The sequence below is a fragment of the Globicephala melas genome, chromosome 5 (genome assembly GCF_963455315.2).
Source record: "Globicephala melas chromosome 5, mGloMel1.2, whole genome shotgun sequence".
Taxonomy (NCBI): Eukaryota; Metazoa; Chordata; class Mammalia; order Artiodactyla; family Delphinidae; genus Globicephala; species Globicephala melas.
Genome location: NC_083318.1, coordinates 65,627,383 through 65,649,216, shown reverse-complemented (window position 1 = coordinate 65,649,216; position 21,834 = coordinate 65,627,383). Strand labels below are relative to the sequence as shown.

General features: G+C 39.8%; 1 protein-coding gene across 7 annotated transcripts in view; it reads right to left on the bottom strand.

Moving 5' to 3' along the window:
• LIMCH1 (LIM and calponin homology domains 1) overlaps nucleotides 1-21,834 on the bottom strand; it is a 342,005-nt gene that overhangs the window by 36,189 nt on the left and 283,982 nt on the right. For all 7 annotated transcript variants that reach the window (XM_030881135.2, XM_030881128.3, XM_060299272.2 and 4 more), the window contains 4 exons: nucleotides 19,626-19,844; nucleotides 7,736-7,826; nucleotides 5,994-6,157; nucleotides 2,203-2,308 (listed from right to left, as the gene is read on the bottom strand). In XM_030881135.2, coding sequence (XP_030736995.1) covers nucleotides 2,203-2,308; nucleotides 5,994-6,157; nucleotides 7,736-7,826; nucleotides 19,626-19,844 — 580 coding nt within the window. The remainder of the gene's footprint in view (nucleotides 1-2,202; nucleotides 2,309-5,993; nucleotides 6,158-7,735; nucleotides 7,827-19,625; nucleotides 19,845-21,834) is intronic.

The window sequence follows — 21,834 nt, the reverse complement described above, 5'->3', positions numbered from 1 at the left end:
TTTTTTTTTTTTTTTTGGTTTATCTCATTTAATTCTTCCAACAACCCTATGAGGTTGGTACTGTTATTATTTCCAGTTTACGGGTGACAGAGGTTAGAGAGAACTTGGTGGGTAAGATCATACAGATTAGAACTTGAAGAGCCAGAATTTGAAGCCAGGCCTTCTGTCTCCAGAGCCTGCAGCTGTAATTACAGCTTCCATGAGCCAGACAAGAGTATGGAACAGGTGTATGACAAATATAATCCCATCTTGAAGAATGATTTTGGAAATGCTCTAGTGCCACTGAATTTTATTTTTCATTCATCTTAGATAAAGCATGAAGTAAAGTCCCTTAATTCAACAGCACATTTTACAAAATCGAAATGCCTTACAACAGATAATTAGATGTAAAAATATCGAAGACAATAAAACTAATTAATATGGCTTAAAATATCTATTTCCTCTCTATATTGCTTATATACACAATTAAAAAGTGCTAGAAATAGGGCAGAATTAAAATCTAAATGGGACCAATTGCTGGCCCAGTTAGGAGAGTTTACTTTTGTCACTGCCCTTCAGGACAGTAGGGCTGACGAATTTAAATCAAATGCTTTGAAGACAGTATTGAACTTGTTTCCACATTAAGAAGCTAGTGATCATCAGTACCTGTACCAATTAATTCCCTCCCGAGTACTTCCTGTTATGCAGATAGAGCCCAACTTATCTCCCAGCCATCAACAAAGACTAATGGAGGCCAAGTAGCATTCTGCCACAGAGCTGCCCATCCTTGAAAAGAAAAGCAACAAGTCCCCAGCCACAATGACCCTGTACATCCTCTCTTTGCCTGGACTGATAGATCTATAAAGTGTACTGGGGAAAGCACGTTAAAAAAGAAAAACAAGAAACCTTATAGTTCTTGCCTCCTGAACTCTCGCCGTTTTCACATCACATCAGTAAAGAGAGAACTCACACCAGTAAAGCCCGGTGGTCTGTCTCTTGTGAAGCATAGTCCCTATGGATCACGGAATCCTCAGGACCCATCCCCCTACTGTTCACATCCCTCAGGCTCCTTTCTGGTGGTTGTGGGTGCCTGGGGTTCTTACCAAGATAAACGGATTCAAGTTGGGCTCTTAAAGAATAAAGGGGTGAATTCACAACCTATACATGGCCTAAAGGCACTTGGGGAGTTTGCAGTGGCCATTGCCATTTTAAGACCTTCCTAGGCCCTAAACGCCCATATTTTTCGAGGCCATCCCTCTCTAAATTATACCAAACATGTTAAAATGTATCAAACATGGGACAAAGTGAGAGAGTGGCATGGACATATAAACACTACCAAATGTAAAATAGATAGCTAGTGGGAAGCAACTGCATAGCACAGGGAGATCAGCTTGGTGCTCTGTGACCACCTAGAGGAGTGGGATAGGGAGGGTGGGAGGGAGACGCAAGAAGGAGGAGATATGGGGATATATGTATATGTATCTGTATAGCTGATTCACTTTGTTATAAAGCAGAAACTAACACGCCATTGTAAAGCAATTATACTCCAATAAAGATGTTAAAAAAATAAAATAAAATATATCAAACATATGAAATATATTCAGGTTTACCCTCAGCCTATATATATATGTGTTCCATATAACTATATATTCTAACTGTAAAGAATTTTTGGAAAGATTAAAGTTTTTGGCTCTGAGTAACACGTTGAATCTATGATCATGAATGTTTCTTGGTAATCATCACGCACAGCCAGGAACTATGACGGGGCAAGAAAATCTGACTTTCTTCCAAAATCACTGTCAAATTAAATGAATATTTTAGGAAGACTAGACAATTAACAGTTAATGAACTTGACATAATATTAAGATCATAAACTCTTTATTAAAGTCATTGATTTTTTATTTTTTAATTTTTAAAATATTTAAGAGCCAATAAAAGTGATTTTCGGGTATCAAATACTGGTATAGGCCCTATTGTGCCTACAGTGTCTGGCTGACAAAACGGTCTTGGCAGCGGGGGTTCCTGGCTAAGCCAAACAGAGACTGTAGCTCCAGACCTCCATTCGGAAGTGATTAATTCAGCCATCATGGACTCTGGCAAACCCAACGGCTAAAGGTACGTCAACATAAAGGAAGTGATCTGCCTTGAAAATGAAGAATATTTCACTACAGATGGGCCCAGCAGAACACGTAGAACTGAAACAAAACACTTCTATCTTTTTACCTTGAGAACTGAGATTTGGCAAAGGTAATTGGCTGCTTTCAGGCATTTTGTCCAGAAATGGAAACGTCAGGGTTGCTTCTGGTTCTGGAGATTTTGGCTTTACCACCTGGATCATGGGCAACAGACATACATATTACAAGTATTGTCCATTACTAAATGCACAGGTGAAATAAAATTTAAGGATCCATGGCTACAATAAGTCAAGAAGCCCAAACATTTAAATTGTAAATGGAAAATGTTGTCCCTTCTCCAAACCGCTTCATGCTTTTCTACATTAATAGAGAGGTCAATTTTTCAGAGAAATCAAACTAGAGCATAAAAATTTGATGATCATGTTTCTTCAAACTCAGAGGACAATATTCCATATTTGAGATAATACATCACTCTGTTTCATGTTCTTATTGGGATCAATCACGGTTTCTCTTCTTGGTACTACATCATACTGAATTTGTAATGTCAGGAAGTGAGATGTTCCACATAAGATCTAAAAAAAATCTTACTATGTAAGTATTAAATATTAAAGTAATATTACCTTCTAATGGGCATTATTCTTGAGACACTACATACTCCCCCCAACAAATTTACGCAAAGCACATTAAAGACAATATACTGTGCTTGTTGACAAAGAAGCATTATTGTAAATAACCGTTATATCAAACAGTGCCATAGCGGTGATGCCCTTAAGGGATTTTTGAAGCATGTTAGACCACGTGACCTTATGGTAAATAGATCCAAAGTTACAGGCTTTAAAAATTCTTATGTTTGCTTTGTAAAAACAGATTTTTCTTGTTATTGCTAGTTAATTTTATTTTGTTTCTCCCCAATCGGAAGGGCCTTTGGTAGAACACCCTCCTTCCGATTTGTTGCTTCTAATCAACTGATTTCTGAAAGACCAGATAACCAAACTAACGACCAAAATAAAGAGTCAATAGACTCTGAGCAGAGATCGGAATGAGGAGTGTGGCTGTATCAGTTCCGATGTCCTTTTAGCTGCTTACAGAATCTTCTCTGATTCACTGGCTGGTGGCCATGAAGAGATTAATTTTATGGCCAGTGGGCGAGTGAGGCTCCAGAGCATTTGTTTCATCATAAGTTGATCTCTTATTTGGTTCTCAGGATGATTTAATGTCTAGAATTTCTCCTCAGTAAGATTTTATTTTTCTTGATGAATAATATATTCAACCCTAATGGAATCTTGAAGAAAATACAGTTAATTGTTCTGCATTACAGAGGTCAACCAGATGTCCAAATGAACTTCAGTGTTAAAACATGCAGCAAAACCTAAGGCCTAGATTTACCAAAGTTGACAACCCTCAGATCTTAAGCTCATACCATTTCCTCCATAGTGGAATTGACAAAAATATGTTTCAGATAATGCCTGGTTGTAAATGAAACAGTTAATCTCAGCAGAAATGCTCAAAATACCCACTATGTAAAAGGTCAGCCTGTGTGCATTGGTACTTTGTTTTATAAAGGTAACACTCTCAAGTGAAATCAGAAAATAAAAGCTGTTGCAACCACTGTCATCATCTTTCTTTCTTTCTTTCTCTAAAAGTTAACTGTAAAGTAGAGAAAGGAGAAATTCACATGGTGTGAAAAGCATTGGGTTCAAAGACCATTATTCCATTTGCTAATCATCTAGCAGAGATTCTTAACCTGGAGTCCACAGAAAAGAAGTCATGTGGTTATACATATTTTGTACTACTTGATACCAAGGAAAACTTGGTAATGCTGTGTATTTTATGGTTTAAACAATATTATTCTGAGAATAATGTTTACCAGATAGACAAAGGGTCCATGGTGCATGTACACGCGTGGGCACACGTGCAGCGTGCGCGTGTGCACACACACACAAAGTTAAGAACCCCTGAAAACAATTTTTTCCATAGTAGGGTAGCCATGACACTGGGGGTCCAAAGATGGATCACATAGATGAGGTTACACAGATGAGGAATGCAGATGAATATTTTTTATGTTATGGTATCCATTTTGTTTGATTTTTAAAATATTTTTTCTAGCAATGTTATGAGTTTTCCTTTCATTTTATATTTACATAGGAAAAAAGGTCAATTTGCAAGAAGAATAAATAAATAGATTACAAGTGTAATGTGGGTCAGGCACAACCTGCAAGGGCAGGAAATCCTGTCTGCCCCCAACGCTTTTCCTACAGTTAGGTTCTTCTGTTCAGACCTCCAGACCATTTTTTAATTCTCTATGTATAAAAATGGGGGAGTAGCTAGAGTCTGAAATCCCCAAAAGGCATCAGGGAAGCAGGCATTTTTGGGTTCCACCAGGCATACAGCACTCTCAGCATCTTAAGGCCAGGGGCTGTGTCTTATTCACTGTTGAATATCCAGTGTCTGCAGAGTGCTTGGCACATAGTAGGTGCACAACCACTATTGGCTGAGTAGATGATAGATGAACCAGAACTAGAAGTGGTAAAATTTTCACTCTAAAGTCAAATCCAAATTTAGGTTTAATTTTTAAAGTTGGAATATCACCACATAAAGTGTCCAGTATGCAAGTCAGTTGTACTCTTATCTTGGTGACCCATCAGAATCACCTGGGGACCTTTCGAAAATACAGATGCCTGAGCCCTGTTCCCAGAGACTGAGATTTATATGACCTGGTATCTATTAAATTCTAAAGGGTAACCAAGGTTGAGGACAAGAGGTACAAAAGATGACTTTTAGACTGTGCCTGAAAACAAACTAAATTAATATGAAAGAGATGAGACTCCAAACAAAGAAGAAATTTAATAAAAATAAGATGTTAAAACCCATTATATCAGAATAATAATTTTCTGGTTTCCTTGTTATTCAAGTTCAGAGGCATCAGAAGTACCATTACTGTAAAACAGGTAAATATTGGAAAGAGAATATGGAGTAAGTTACAAATAAACAAGTTCATGCATGGCAAACTAAAACCTAACTGCAAAGCTTTATAACAGATATCTATACCACATTTTTCTTTTAAATGTATATAAATTTTATAAAAATTTTTATAAAAATAATTTTATAAAAATTAGCCATTTAAAATAAATTTTAAAAGATGTTGAGAGAATATATATACCACTTATTATTAATAGAGAGGTAGGTTTCAGTGACTTTTTCTCTCTCTTGCTCTATTTCTGTTTTTTATTTATATATTTATGTATACTTACACATACTATTTGATAGATTTGTTACATACTTCCATGTATATCACTGTAAATAGACATTAAAAATAAATAGCTATAGGCTGAATGTTTGTGTCCCCCCAAAATTCATATGCTGAAACCCTAACCCCCAAGGTAATGGTATTGGGAGCTGGGCCTTCTGGGAGGTGATTAGGTCATGGGGGTGAAGAGCTCATGAATGGGACTAGTGATGGTATAAAAGAGACTCAGGACCCTTGGCCCTTCTGCCAAGTGAGGGCACAGCAAGAAGACAGCCGTCTGTGAGTCAGGAAGCGGGTTCTCACCAGATGCTGACTGTCAGCACCTTGCTCTTGCCCCTCCCAGCTGCCATAACCGACAGAAATAAATTTCTGTTGTTTGTAAGCCGAGTCTATGGTTTTCTGTTACAGCTGCCCAAGTGGACTAACACAGACATCTTTCTATAGGTAGTTACATTTTTTTTTTACAATGAACATGTATTATATTTGTATTAAGAAAAAAAAATACAGATCAAAGGTAGGAAACAAGATCAGGAGAGAAAATAAACCTTCATTACAAAACGGTGCCACCATGGCAGCCAGCAGTAACACGAAGCCACGTGAATCGTGGACTTAACGGCTTTAGTCCACCTCACCTTTTGTGACAGCACCAGTTCCACCTTTCCACTCATTTCGTTTTCCGGTTTCTTCTGGTCTTTCTCTTCTGGCACCTCGTTCTTCACCTGGGGGCTGGAGGAAAGCTCCACAAAGGCCACGGTCGGGCTGGATCGAGTCACAGTTGATGTAAAACACTGTGGCTCTGAAATGGAGTTACATTCAGAAACATAAAGAACAAGATGAAAACCATATAAAGGCTCATTGGTCCTGCCATGCCAGGAAGTACACTGAGTACATATCTTGCCCGGGGCAACACGGAGCTGGATTACAGTGTGATGAGAGGTACAAAAGAGCTTCAGGTACTAGAATTCTCTAGGCTCTTTCATGATATTGTTAAAAAATCAAGGAACATAAAACACATCAAAGAACCCCACTATGAAAAACTTAAGTTCTGAATAAGAGTCCCAGTTTACATATGAATAACACTACATGAAACAAAATGCTGGTAGGAAATATTACGAGAGGTGGGTTGGACAGGTGAACATTTATAGATAATTTCTATCCAAATTTCTTTCCAAATGAGGGGCAGCCTGACTCTTCCTTTTGTATTTCAATGTTCCTTTTTAACATCATGTTTTCATAATTGGAATGTGTTAGGGATTGTGTGGTCAAAATCAATATAATGCAATGAAAATTAAGTGTTCTCGGGTATACAAAGAAGAATTTGGTACAGTCTAAAGTGGGTGGAAAAGTCACCACCTGAGGGGGCATATCAGAATGTGGAGGTACAGTCTAGTTTGAAAAAGTATACACTAAAATTTTTAGTAATGACTTTTAATTTACTTTACAATGCCATTTAAAAATAACTTGGTATTAGAAAAGGGTGAGAGGTTTTCATGTTTATCAAAAGAAAAAATGTGTTAAAAATATCGAGAAATATTACTTTAGGGAAGAGTGGGTTTCTATTCATACTCACTGTTCATATTTGTGGCATTACTTTATTCTTTCAAACTATTCATTGGGTTTACCACTTCAGCATCTTTTTTTTTTTTTTTGCGGTATGCAGGTCTCTCACTGTTGTGGCCTCCCCGTTGCGGAGCACAGGCTCCAGACGCGCAGGCTCAGCGGCCATGGCTCACGGGTCCAGCCGCTCCGCGGCATGTGGGATCTTCCCGGACCGGGGCACGAACCCGTGTCCCCCGCATCGGCAGGCGGACTCTCAACCACTGCGCCACCAGGGAAGCCCTCAGCATCTATTTTTATGATATATTTTTAATCTGTCTTATCTATTGTTGTTACTGTGTGTTAAATATAACCCTCAGTTTTTAGCATTATTGATTAGGGGAAATATAACTCTCTTATGATGACGGAGATAAACTTTCAACAAAATGAGGGTTTCCCAGGTGGCACAGTGGTTGAGAATCCACCTGTCGATGCAGGGGACATGGGTTCGTGCCCCGATACGGGAAGATCCCACATACCACGGAGCGGCTGGACCCGTGAGCCATGGCCGCAGGGCCTGCGCGTCCGGGGAGAGGCCACAACAGTGAGAGGTCCGCGTACCAAAAAAGAAAAAAAAAACGAAGTAAGGTAGCAAAAAGCATGGGTTCCTGTTTTTTTTACAGCAAGATAAATCACTTGGTCAGAATTTCCCCCAGGACGTCACTAGGTGGCAGCACAACCACACCAGTCACAGAGCCTCATTCACTACCTTTTCTATTTTCATTCTCTTAAGAGTTATCACGCTTTACCTTAAAACTAGTCTGTTATAAAAACAAACCTGATGAGGCAACTTCTGTATTCCCTTTTTCTGTTTTTTCACCATCATTCTCATCTTCTTGACTGTTTGTTTCAGTTTCTTCAGTCGTTGCCTAAAGGAAAGATATTTTTCCACCTTGAATACATTATCCCTTTGAAGGTTCTAGAAGGTAAAGGATTTCTTTCTCTTTTTTCCAGTAGTAATTTTCAGGCCAACGAGGTGAGCTGCCTATGTGAATTCACTCTTTTCTATTTCCAGTGGTGAAAGGCTGGGTTTGTCGGAAAGAGACGTTCCGTGAAGGAGAACATAAGTGCTGAAGCAGAACCATGTTATGAGGGCACACAACCCCACTACCTCCCCACCTCCTCTGACTGCCTCTTTTTCCTTCCTTTCACTATCAGTTTTTCAAAATCATAGTTACCACTCTCTTGCTTCCAAATGGGTTTACAGTTGGCTTAGGGTCATATCACCAGTGAAAAAAATATTTTTTTCAAGTTGCAATTAACCTCTCAGTAGCTTGTCTTCAGCACAGATGCTCGTGGCTCTTAGCACTGTGCATTTTATTCTTGAAGTTCTCTCCCTTCCTGGGCTCTCAACAACTTTCTGTTACCCAACTTCTCATATTCCACCCCCCCCCATAATTTCTGAAAGAAACTGAAGAAGACACAAAGAAATGGAAAGATATCTTGTATTCGTGGATTGGAAGAATTAATATTGTTAAAATATCCCCATTACCCAAAGCAATCTACAGATTCAATGCAATCCCTCTAAAAATTCCAATGGCATTTTTCACAGAAATAGAAAAAAAAACCCCTAAAATTCATATGGAAATACGAAGGACCCCAAATAGCTAAAGCAATCCTGAGCAAGAAGAACAAAACTGGAAGCATCACATTTCCTGATTTTAAACTATGTTACCAAGCTACATTAATCAAAACAGTTTGGTACTGGCATAAAAACAGACACATAAATCAATGGAACAGAACATCCAGAAATCAACCCACACTTTCATGGTCAACTAATTTTTGACAAAGGCACCAAGAATACAAAATGGGTAAAGGATAGACTTTTCAGTAAATGCTGTTGGGAAAACTGGATATCGACATGCAAAAGAATGAAATTGGACTCTTATCTTACACCATACACCAAAATCAATGTCTAAATGGATAAAAGACTTAAAAGTATGACTGCAAACCATAAAACTCCTAGAAGAAAACAGGGGGAAATCTCCTAGGCATTGGTCTTAGCAATGATTTCTTGGATTTGGCACCAAAAGCTCAGGCAACAAAAGTAAAAATAAACAAGTGGGATTACATCAAACTGAAATGTTTCTGGACAGCAAAGGAAACAAATAACAAAATGAGAGGGCAATCTATGGAATGGGAGAAAATATTTGCAAATCATACATCCAATAGGGGATTCATATCCAAAATACAAAAGGAACTCTTACAACTCAATAGCAAAAAACATCAAATAAACCAACTTAAAAATGGGAAAAGGACCTGAATAGACATTTTCCCAAAGAAGATATACAAATGGCCAACTGAAGTCATGTATATGAAAAGATGCTCAACATCACTAATCACCAGGGAAATCAAAACTACAGCGAGATATCACCTTATATCTTTTAGGGATTGTTATTATCAAAAAGTCAAAAGAGGGACTTCCCTGGTACAGTGGTTAAGAATCCGCCTGCCAATGCAGGGGACGTGGGTTCGAGCCCTGGTCGGGAAGATCCCACATGCCGCAGAGCAACTAAGCCCGTGCACCACAACCACTGAAGCCCACGCACCTAGAGCCTGTGCTCCGCAACAAAGAGGAGGCACCGCAATGAGAAGCCTGCTCACTGCAACCGAGAGTAGCCCCCGCTCGCCACAACTAAAGAAAGCCCGCGTGCAGCAACGAAGACCCAACACAGCCAAAAAATAAATAAAAAAAAAAAAAAGTCAAAAGATGGCAAGTGTTGTTGAGAATGTGGAGAAAAGGGAACCATTGTACACTGATGGTGGGAATATAAATTGGCACAGCCATTATGGAAAACAGTATGGAGTTTCATCAAAAATTTAAAATAGAACTATTATATGATCCAGCAATTCCACTTCTAGGTATATATAGCCAAAGGAAATGAAATCAGTATCTCGAAGAGCTATCTGTACTCCCATGTTCATTGCAGCATTATTCATAATAGCTAAGATATGGAAACAACCTAAATGTTGATGGATGACTAGATAAAGAAAATATGTATATATTATTCATATATTCTGATATGTAAATATTACTATTATATGCACAAATATCAATATTATACACACATATACAATGGAATATTATTGAGCCTTTAAAAAGAAGAAAATCCTGTCATTTGCGACAATATGTATGAACCTGGAGAGCATTATGCTGAGTGAAATAAGCCAGACACAGAAAGACAAATATTGCATGATCTCAGTTACATCTGGAATCTACAAAATTAAAATTAAAAAATGCCAGACCCGTAGTAACAGAGAGTAGAATGGTAGCTACCAGAGGCTGGGGCATGGGGGAAAAGTGAAGGAGAAAAAAAAAGTAAAATGGTTGTTGCCTGGGTCTGAGGGGAGGGGGCCATGGGGAACTATTGTTTAATGGGTACAGAGTTTCAGTTTAGCAGGATGAAAAGAGTTCTGGAGACGGATGGTGGCAATGGTTGCACAATATGAATGTACTAAATACTACTAAACTGTGCACTTAAAAATGGTTAAGATAGTAAATTTTATGTTTTACTTTACCACAATAAAAAATGGAAAAAAATTTGTAAAAAAAATTATTTGCAAATTTTCAAAGTTAAAAAAAAAGACACAAGGAAACTTTAAGCCACTAGCCTTTCAAGCTGCTAAAGAATTTTATAATAGCATCTAGTGGCAAAGATATGCTTTTTCTTTTGGAGGATGGGGTAGTTTTGACATCTTCATAACTAGATGAGCACTTTCTAATGATGGATAACTGTGTATCAATTCTGGAAGAACATAATATTAAATTAACATGCACCTTTAAAACCCTAGGAAGGAAATAAGCATCATATTTATACTATAAATGGATTTTGTAACTTTTTAATACATCAAGAAGCCTGAATTGAAACCCCTTAAGAGACTTAATGAGTGGAAATGGTTAAATGAACCAAAGTCTCTTGAAGTTACATATATATGTTCTCTGTGTGTGTGTACACTGTTATATGAACAACTGACATGAGAGTAGTATTTGAAGACCCACCAGCCTAGTATTACAACAGAATAACCTGGGTTTAATAATTTAAAGTGTCCCCCCCACACATAGAAGTATTAATACATAGTGTTTTTTGTTTTATGATGTTAATATATAAATAGTCAGAGATACTGATTTTTAATATATAAAATACTGTCTGAAATACTGATTTTTATGTTTTCTCCCCAAATGGATTAGATTATGGAAAACTATCTGAGGTTGGGAAACAAATTTGCAGTTAAATATTGATGTACGATGCTCTTGAGAACACTGGTGTTTCCAGTGACTGGGAAACAAATAACTACAAAAACTGAGCCAAAGTCTTCCAGCCCAAACGTGAACAAAGAAATGGACATATTTTATTAAATCTTAGATGCCATCAAGTTTAAGTTGTATTATTTTAGGTACTACTAAGAAAGAAAACAAACTACTAAACAAACTAAATAGGACACACTATTGATTATAAGACACATCCTGAAAAAAAAAAAAAAGACATGTCCTGATTTAGAGATGCTCAAGTGTGGCAAGTGTGCCCCTTGGAATCAATGAAATAATTCATGAAGTCCTTTAGACATAGTTTTTTTACATTTATTTATGTTATTTATTTATTTTTGGCTGCACTGGGTCTTCGTTGCTGTGCGCAGGCTTTCCCTAGTTGTGGCGAGCAGGGGCTACTCTTTGTTGCGGTGCGTGGGCTTCTCATTGCCGTGTCTTCTCTTGTTGCAGAGCACGGGCTCTAGGCGCACAGGCTTCAGTAGCTGTGGCACGTGGGCTCAGTAGTTGTGGCTCACGGGCTCTAGAGTGCAGGCTCAGTAGTTGTGGCCCATGGGCTTAGGCTCCGCGGCATGTGGGATCTTCCCGGACCAGGGCTCGAACCCGTGTCCCCTGCATTAGCAGGCGGATTCTTAACCGCTGCGCCACCAGGGAAGCCCTAGACATAATTTATAATGCAGAAGAGACAAAGTCCTCAAGCACTACTTCAATAAGGATGATTTTTCTAGCACACCTCACTTCAGTAATATTTTACTTATGCATGACTAATGCAGAACTTTGATTTTCAAGAATACTCATGTTTCTGGATGCATTTCTATGTGGCTTAACACTCAAATACTGAACTCCCAGATGACCCAATTTATCTTCCCTTGAAATTATGTTTTAAAGGTTATACACTGTTGTCACTGTAGCCATGGTCAATATTTACTAGATTTCCCACATGTCAGCACTCGATGTGGATTACCTTCCTTAGTCCTCAGAGCAAGCTTGTATAAAGTATGCACCAATACGATTCCCTTTATACAGGTGAGGAAGCTGAGGCCCGGGAGGCTAAGTCACTCACCCAGAGTCACATCGCTAGTAGGCAGGGGAGGTAGGAACCCTGACCTGTGCTGGTAACCTCAATGCTCCAACATCTGGACTTGGAGTCACACCCACTGCCAACTTCTCCCCAGGTATTTAAAGGTTTTGACCCATAAGAGGCAATCCCGAACCTGAGTGTCCCAAGTTTATTGCTGAAATGATTCAAACTGCCCTTTCCATGCCCTTTCCTTCTCATCCATTCTACCTCATCCTTTCCATTCCACCTCTCATCCATTTATTATGCAAAAGATGAGAACTCTCCGGGATCTCTCGGGACAGGGGGCAAGTTAGCCAAGTCTCCACTTCCCAGGGCAGCTTGAGACCGGACCACCCCCAGCCATCACCCCATCTTGAGGCTTTTGATCCAGGCCAGGTTCTGAGCGGGGCAGGGACCCAGCATGGTATCTGACATAGAGTCAACATGTAACCCATGATAGGGGAGCAAATGTTAGATGCATTATTTACGAAATTTATACTGTCAAGCTTAGTTTAAATGCATACTAGTCATCAAAATCAAGCTATTACTAACAAAATATTCAGGATAAATTAAGAGCAAAAGCAAGTTACAACACAATTTGAATAACATGATCCCCCCAAAATATTTTCTATACACTGAGAAAAAGAGAAGGATGCACATTTTAAAAAATCTTAACTTCTGAGTGGCTGGAGTAATAACTAGTTTATTTTTTTTATGGTTTTCTATATTCTACTATATATATAGAGACTATATATAATCAAGGGAAATCCCAAAGCCAGTTTAATTAACGTCTGTCTGATACTCCATTCTGAAGTCTTGTTACTTTTGTACTCACATCATTACTTCAAAGGTAATGAGTTCAAAATTGGCAGTTTTAACCAGTGCCGATGGACTCAAGAGATTTGCCTGAAACAAACCTGTCTTGCTGGAAAATGTGCTTTATGGCCCACACGTTCCTTTGGTTATAGCTGAAAAGAGGAGAAGCCTTCCCTTCTCCAACTGGTAATACTGTCTCAAGAATGAAAATAAAAACAGATCCCTGGACATGAATGAATGAGAGCACAGAAAGGTTACAGGGGCCTAAGCCGGGAGTTGGAGTCCCCCTGACTAAGAACACCATCTAAACTGGCCCTGGTGCCAGACCGAGCCCTGAGGCCACAGGTGGGAGGTGGCAGTTTCCTGGCTTGAGAGGGACATGGTCTAGCCACAGATCTGTCTGGCTTTGGGCTGTTCTTTTAACAAGAATCTTACTGGTGAACCAGCCCAGAGAGCGTCTCTGTGGAATGAATTGGATATATGAAGCAGGAGAGGACAAATGGTCCTGAGACCCAGGGTCTGAGTGGCCCTGTTTCTAGGACAGAGGAGGTATGAAAGCTTGGACTGATCATTTAACCTCTACGGGTTGGAAGGTGTGATGTCCAAGGTCCTTACCTGAGCTGCTATTCGGTGACTCTGACTGACTGTCCGGCTCCAGTCCTGAAGAACTTATCTGGACGCAAGCCTGGAAAATCAGTCTATTTATGTCTTGGCACCAGGACCCAGGTGCCACGTATGCCATGCATATGTTTCCCTTTTTGCTTTTATATCACCAAATATCTATTTTCACTGGTTGAAACAGGATCTACGTGGAGAATCAGCCTTTCCACTCCTTAAACTTTTTCTTTTTGCCTTAAACTTCTCCAGCCAACAATGTGCGGGTCTGACCCAGGTTTGATTTTTTTTTTTGTTCCTGATGTATACTATCTTGAAGTCAGTAAATGCTTTCAGACCTAAATATCTTTAATGACTTAATTAGAGTATTAAATCTAATGCTCTTGCAACTACTTCTGGATGGAGTAAAACAGTTTCTAGAGAAATGTCTGTTGACATCTAAAAGGAATCTGCAGTTGGTCACAGTTGTAAGGAAAACAGCACCTACTCAAATGCCTTCACCCTGCTCTCACTGCAAAATGAAATGTTTCAAGAAAGATCTGATTGTCTGTTTTCCTGGATCAGAAAACATTAGTAAAGTACTGAATTTTCAAGAGGAAGGCCTAGAGCTTTGTCAAGGTGGAAAGATCTTGTTACTTAGTTTGAGAAATGCAGACGAAGTTGTTTAGATCCCTCAGAGCTGAGTCTGGCCGTTGGTCCATGAGGGAGAATTGCCACAGACCCGGTGGGAGGGTGCTGCCAGCGCAGAGGGCATGCAGGACATCAGTTGGGATGAGCTGGCAAGAAGGCGCTGACAGGAGGTCAGCGGGTGAGAGTCCTGGGGGTTTAGGTGGCAGAGGGAAGCCAGACTTGGGAAAGAGTGAATAATAGGAGAACCAAAAAGAGCTGCTGGAAGAAGCGTGTGAGCATCTGCAAGGGCAATTGTCTTCTGGAAAAAGCTGTTCATGTCTGTTTGCTTCCTAGAGAATTACAGCTGGAGCTACTGACGGGCTGAGTTGGAAGACAACATGGAATTTATCCCATTTGTTTGAAATTCACATCTGTTCAATATGGTGATTCTGATGACCTTAATTTAACCTAAAAAACTTTGCACCTATCACCCTTTCAGCCTTCTGAAAAATATACGGTAACTTTCTTTCTCCCATTTGTTGAATGACAATGTTAAAACTAACTTAAGGGCACCTCTGTGAGTCACTGTGACATCATGCTAAGTGCTCTATACATATGAATTCTCACGATAACCATCAGATGCCTATACTATTATTATCCTTATTTTAAATATAAACTGAGGCTCAGGGGGGGTTTGGTCTTTGACCTAGTGCATGGGGTACTTTAGGTATTTTAGGAAAGGGTCATTTTTGGCAACAACAAGGCAGGAAGAGATTCAAAGACAAGTATAGCTCACAGTGGATCAAGAAAACACTAGACTATCTTGAAGGCAGACATTTCTCTGTAGGTCACTAAACAGGATAAATTAGTCCTTAGATTAAAAGACCTTCCAAATTCTTTTCCAATCCTGGATTCTACAAGTCTAGTATTTGTGCTATGATAGGATTTTCTTACAGAAGCGAATATTTTAAAATGCAAAAAAAAAGTGAGTGTTAGATTTCCACTGGGAAATATCTCAGGGATAACTGGGAGGGGCCGTGGGAGCCCCAATCCCTCTGGGTGGAGTGTATGGCATCTAGTCACCCTCATCACCTCTTAGCCCTGTGATCCCCTCTTGAGGTCTTTGCTTCTGCTAGTCGCAACATGAGGAACAGCTTGCTCCCCCTCCGTTCCAATGCAAATCCTACAAGTTGACTTTGAAACTCACATAAAACCTTCCCAACTAGACTAACTGCAGCCTACCATGATCTTACCTGTTCCTTGCCGTTTTATGTCCCTCTAGGCTTCTAACCCTGTTTTCTAGCACTTAATTAAATATTATTTTACATACTTTGCTAGTTGCTTTATGAAAATTACTCTCATAGCAAGTTTATGAGTTTCTTTTTCAATTTCAAAAATGGGCCACAGAGTAGGTCATTTATTCATGCTTATCAGGTAACGGACAACCATCGGCACAACGGCTCTCATGATCTCATTACCTTAAAGGTGATTCAAATGAGGATGATCTGGAGTTTGTTGGTCTCAATAGATATAACCAGAGTATTAAAAATTAATAACAAGCCAAACTTAATTTAGGCTCTATTTCTAAAGTAAGAGTCGATGGTCCCAAGAGTTTCTAATGAGAAAGATGAGGTAGAAGGAACCTGAAGACATGACGTCATACGCAAAAGTGGTTGTGCTGACCCAAGAGGCTGACCCTCCAACCTCACACCCCGTGGCCCATTGCAGCGTGGTGCCCACCCTTCTCTGTCGCTCGGCCTCTCCGTCTGAATTAATGCTCCTGCCTACTGGTACTGTGCCCTTTGAATAGTTCCAGCTCACCCTGAAGGAACTGTGACATTTTAGTGGTGGGTGAGGCTACTCCTTTGTAAAAAGTATATCTGTTGGGAATGCAGTTTTGGGAAGAAAGACACTATTTAAAAAGAAGAACACTATTCCTTTGACAGCCCCACAGAATGGGGCAAATGAATTAGAAACAGCAAATCAAGGCAAGCTGGTAAAAAGGCCTGGGAGGCTGTTGAGTGCAGCTTCCTGTTTTAAGCTGGTCACCATATTTTGCCATGACCAATGAATTCTACCGTTTCAATGGGAATATACTGGCTGAAACACAGTCAAGAAATGCTTTTCCTGGAACATGGAGAAGGAAGTAAAACGAGGAGTAGGTTTAAAAATGGCTCTTAGGGGATCTCCCTGGTGGCGCAGTAGTTAAGAATCCACTTGCCAATGCAGGGGACACGGGTTCGAGCCCTGGTCCGGGAAGATCTCACATGTCACGGAGCAACTCAGCCCGTGCGCCACAACTTCGCTCACCACAACTAGAGAAAGCCCATGCACATTGAAGACCCAACACAGCCAAAAATTAATTAATGAAAAGAAAACGGCTCTTAGGATAACATATTATAAATGGAAAACTTTTGGTGTCATAAGTTGTAAGCGAGTATGAAGAGTGTTTTGGCTAAAATTTCATGAAGTGCAGCTAACAACTTGGCTCGAAGTCTGATACATACAGGTAGTTATCTACCCAGAAAATAACGTAGTAGCCCCTGACATGGTTAATTCAGGAGCCTAAAGTACTAGACATGAGGTAAATAAATGCTATGACCTCTTCAGAACCACTAGGGTTTATTGAACTAGAAATCACTCCAAACTAGGCAGTTTTTTCCAGAGTAAGAGACTCCCAGGCTCTTCCATGAGATTAGACCTCAGGCTGCCTAGGATCACGACGGTTTCCAGAAAAAAGTCCACAAGGCCACCTTTTGATTAGGGCTTTCCTTGTTATACCGTATATACTTCTGAAATAACATGATTTCTTTCAGATCATCTAATTTTGCCTCTCTTGAAACAAGATACTTTTGGGGCAATGTAACCAATGTGACATCTTTCAATCCATCTTCTCTTTGCCATTAGAGAGTATAGCAGCACAACTACCGTTAAGGTGGAAAATGCCTGGCAGTAAGAGACAATAGGCTATCTTCTTTTTATGTTGCTCATTGTAAAAATAAGAAAATTAGTAATTATTGAGAATGAGTATTTTTTAAGGGAGGTTTAGTAAAACCCCAAAACAAGCAAGTAAAACCCCCTTTTCTTCTGTTTACGATTCCATATAGGATTGATAAAGCTTTTTCCCCAATGGGTTAGAAGCTTCGAACAAGACAGATTAAATAGTTGGTGTGGGAAGTTTAGACCTTATACCATCTGGTCTCTTTACTTATTCCTTTAACTTCTGCTGGTAAAAAAATCTATTCCGCCAAGGGCAGGGTTCCTCCCAGATTCAAACAACAAAATGGTCAGAGGGCAGAGGTAAAGGTAGAGAATGGACACGTGTCTGATAGCAGAGCCCTTAGGATTTGTTCTTGGAATTAATCTACTGGGCCTGACTAATCCCTGTGTACCTCTGTTATGGGACCAGTGTGGCTCCTACACTGTTGCTTCTCCAAAGTACAGGGACAAAGAACTGTGCTCAACAGTATGTGCAAAGGGCCTGTGGCCTGATGGACAGAGTAACCAGATTGAGTCATGGAAAGGTACTTATGAAGGGAACTTAGGAAACACTCATCATTAAGTGTGGCAAAAGAAAAATACGAACAGAATTACTAACTGTTCCAGAAAAGCAATCCTACCACTGCAATGTCTAATTAATTGGGGGAACTTATTTAAATTTAAGAGCATAAGTTCATGTTGACTCTACTAGTAAAGTTCCCACACTCCTAGCAGAACTCAGTCTTCCATCTCATGATAACTCATAAGAACTCTTCAGAGGTGGTCACATTCATGCAAATGAAAAGGAGAATTAAATTCCAGGTTGAGGGATTCAGCCTGTGCCTTGATCACAAAACTTTTCTCCTAGAGACCAGCAAACATGTTACCATGGTGAGGAAGTTATTTTGGTCCATTCCACTTTGAATCTCTTTCTAGGGCTTGAGCACTGCGAGGAAGAATTAAATCCTCTCAACTCCTCTGCAAAAACATATTTTATTCTTCAAAAGACAAATCCTGGAGATAAGAAAAATAATATCTAGTCCTCTGGATGGCTTTAGCTAGCTGGGTCATTTAACTTAGCCCTGGAGCTGGAAGACAAGTTTCCCTCTGGACCAAACTTCTCTAGGTGCTGGGGGAAAAATTTGTGACAGTTTCCCCCATCCTTTATAATTCCAACCCAAACACTATAAATTAAAACCACAGAAATTAGCCTCTGGTGAGAACAGATAAGGCTGAACAGAGTCCGATTCTACCCCAAAAGCCGGCCTGTATCTGTGGTACTGACAGTTGGGGTTTGATCAGCAAAACCAGCACGAACCCTGGTGAGAGATCTAAGAAAAAGTGTAATCTTCTTGATGACGTTTTATACTCCAAATAAGCAAATCTAATGTTATTTTGAGTTCTCTCTTCTGCTATTCTTGAATTACCCTACATTTTTCAGCTTGGCCATTCAATAGTACTTCTAATTACACTGGATTTCAGGGGCTAAACCAATAAAAAGATTAATTTGATTTTTAATGAGTTTTTTAAAACTAATAAGAAAGATGCCCTTTTATACATATTGTCAAGGATGGAAAGTCAGGTTCTGGCGGCACCAGTTATTTTCAAATTATTTTAACAAGTCTGATGGGGTCCTGAAAAGACAGAAATGAAGGTATTTCAGAGATTTATTTCTTTTTCTAAAACACTAGACACCAATCGCAGGGGGACAAGAAAAAGGTTTTTACTCGTAACACATGACACCTTCTGTTATATTCCTCTGTTAGGGCTGAACTGTGTCCTCCCCCCCTATTTATATGTGGAAGTCCTAAACTCAATTACCTCAGAATGCGACCTTATTTGGAAACAGGATTTTTGCAGATGTAATTAAATTAAGACGAGGTCATACTGGAGTGGAGTAGGTCCCTAATCCAGTATGACTTGTGTCCTTATAAAAAGGGGAGATTTGGACACAGACAACACACAGGGAGAGTGTCATGTGAACATCAAGGCAGAGATCAGGGTGGTGCATCTATAAGGCAGAGAATTCCAAAGACTGCCAGCAAACCACCAGAAGCCAGGACCAGATTCTCCCTCATAGACATCAGAAGGAACCAACCCTGCCAACACCTTGACTTTGGACTTCCAGCCAGCAGGACCATGAGACAATTAATATCTGTTGTGTAAGCCACTCAGTTCGTGTCACTTCGTTATGGCAGCCCTAGCAAACCAATACACCTTCCTAGAAAGAAATGATCGTTATCAAGACCTACTTATTTTTTTTTAAATAGATTATTTCACATTGAAATTATCCCGAAGAGGGAAAAAAAAAAGTTTGCTTCTTACTGTCAGCTCTTGGGGAAGAGAACTTGGCTTCTTTATGTTGATCTCAATGCTACTGTTGTCTTGTTTCAGCTCCATGGGGGACCCATGCACTCTGGCCACACCTTCAAACATCTGGGATTTGGTCAACGAGGGAGCAAGTGCCACGGGGGGACACTCTCTTTCCTTCTCCTCCTCGTCAATGTGAACCGTCTCTCCATTCATGGTGACTTTCCCATCTACCTGTAAAAACCGAAATGAACAAGAACATGCTATTCCCCAGCAAAAGATTATGACAAAATAACACGTTCAGAAGCACCTTAAATCATTAGCATTTAATAATCACGGTCTAACAAAGAATAAGGTCTTTTATATGCTTCGGTCAGTTCTAGAAACTAGGGCTCCTCTAAATGCCATCTTTGAAGGCTTCTTTAAAAGGTGGTCTGCCTTCTCAGGCTGCTTCACGTTAGAATACATTTCATGTTCACCTTACTGTGGGTCTGCTTTTATTTTGCAGTATAGAAAATCAAGGGCATATTTGGGTTCCAGTAATTTTTCATTTACTTTCTGACTGCTAATCCACAACTTTGAGATTTTTTTTTTTCTGATTAGCATATTAAATTAGGCGGAGCTCATCTTAGATCAGGAATATGTCACAGGTTATCCTGTCATGGTCAGGAGCAATGGGTACTTTTTGGAAGCTATCATGGAGGGCAGGGAACCTGGTGCTATGCTATGTGACAGTAAATCCCTATTTCTAGTTAACCGGACCATCCCAGTTTCTTCAAGAAAAAGAGGACATGCGTATTAAGATATTTTTGTTTTGCACCCATGTCTAGGGAGGGTGGTGGGAGCGAGAAAGAAGGAGTGACAGTGGTTAGCCTGGCTTATTAAAAGGCATCTAGAATTCTCTGCCTTAAGGTCTGACAGTATGTAGCGTGGTCCTGAAAAGAAGCTCTGCAGTGAGACGGCCTCAGAGTGAGTCCTGGCTCTATTGCTTAACAGCCATGTAATCTTCAACCTCGGTTTCCTCACCTTTATGATAACAGTATTCCTTAATGATGCTGTTACGGTGATTTTACGGATTAATATATGCACAGGATTTAGAACAGTATCTGACACATTGTAAGTATGTACATATTAGCTATTGTTCTTAGTAAACCTTCTAAAATCTTTTAAAAGGACTAACAGAAGGGCAGATGCTAGTTATAGTTTATTTACCCTAAGTCAGTGGCTTGTATATCTATTGTCTGTGATCCATGAAGTTGAAATCACAACTGAACGCACACACGTAAAGATAACTGAAACGAAGTTTTGCAAAATAATATTTACCTTTTTTTATGTGTGATGCACTAGGCTGTTTTTTAAACATTGTATTCTATTCTACCTCCCTTTTTTTTTAAAAAAAAGAATGCTGATTCCAAACCACTAAATTGATTTCATAACCTAGCAACAGGTGGCAACTCTCAGTTTGAAAACACTGCCTTAAACCTTTTACTTGCTCTTCCTTTACTCTTAAATCTACTGTACTAAGAAACTGAGCCTGTATTCCCTGTCTCCTGTGCCCACCTCCTCCCCACAAGAAAACACACACACACGCACACGCACACACACACACACACACCCCTTAGCTTCAGTTCTGGCATTATCTGGCAACAACTGTCCCATTTACATACTACAATACAAGTGGGTCCACCCACTCAATGGTGGGGCTGTGAACAGGGTTGACAGCCATCAAGACCTATGATGAGTTGAGGGCTCATTGGTGAGCTGCAGCTCTGAAAGGATCTCTATCCAGTTCCTCAATCCACCTCTCCTGAGGCCTCCACACTGTCTTGCCACAATGGCAAGGGACTGGGTTTTCTCAGGGCCAAAGTCTTGCCATGAAGTCATCTATCCTAATTCTTCTGTTGAAATGATCACACTGTGCTGCTTATATTAAGGATAGGAAGTGGACATCTGGATTAATTGATCAGCTGCCTTGGATACCCACTTAAATAAATGTATTCCCTATCCCTGTGCTGGGCCACCTCAACATCAAACCTTCCTTCATGAAATCGCAGACAGTGCATCACCATGGGCCCTAGGTGAAGGACAGCTGCTGAGGTACTTAGGTGGCCTGCCGAGCACATATGATCATGTGTATATCTGTGTGTGCACGAGTCTGCATGATGAGTAGCTCATCTTCTCAGGAAAAACTTAGTGTGTTTATTCAATAAACAGTTGCTGAGTG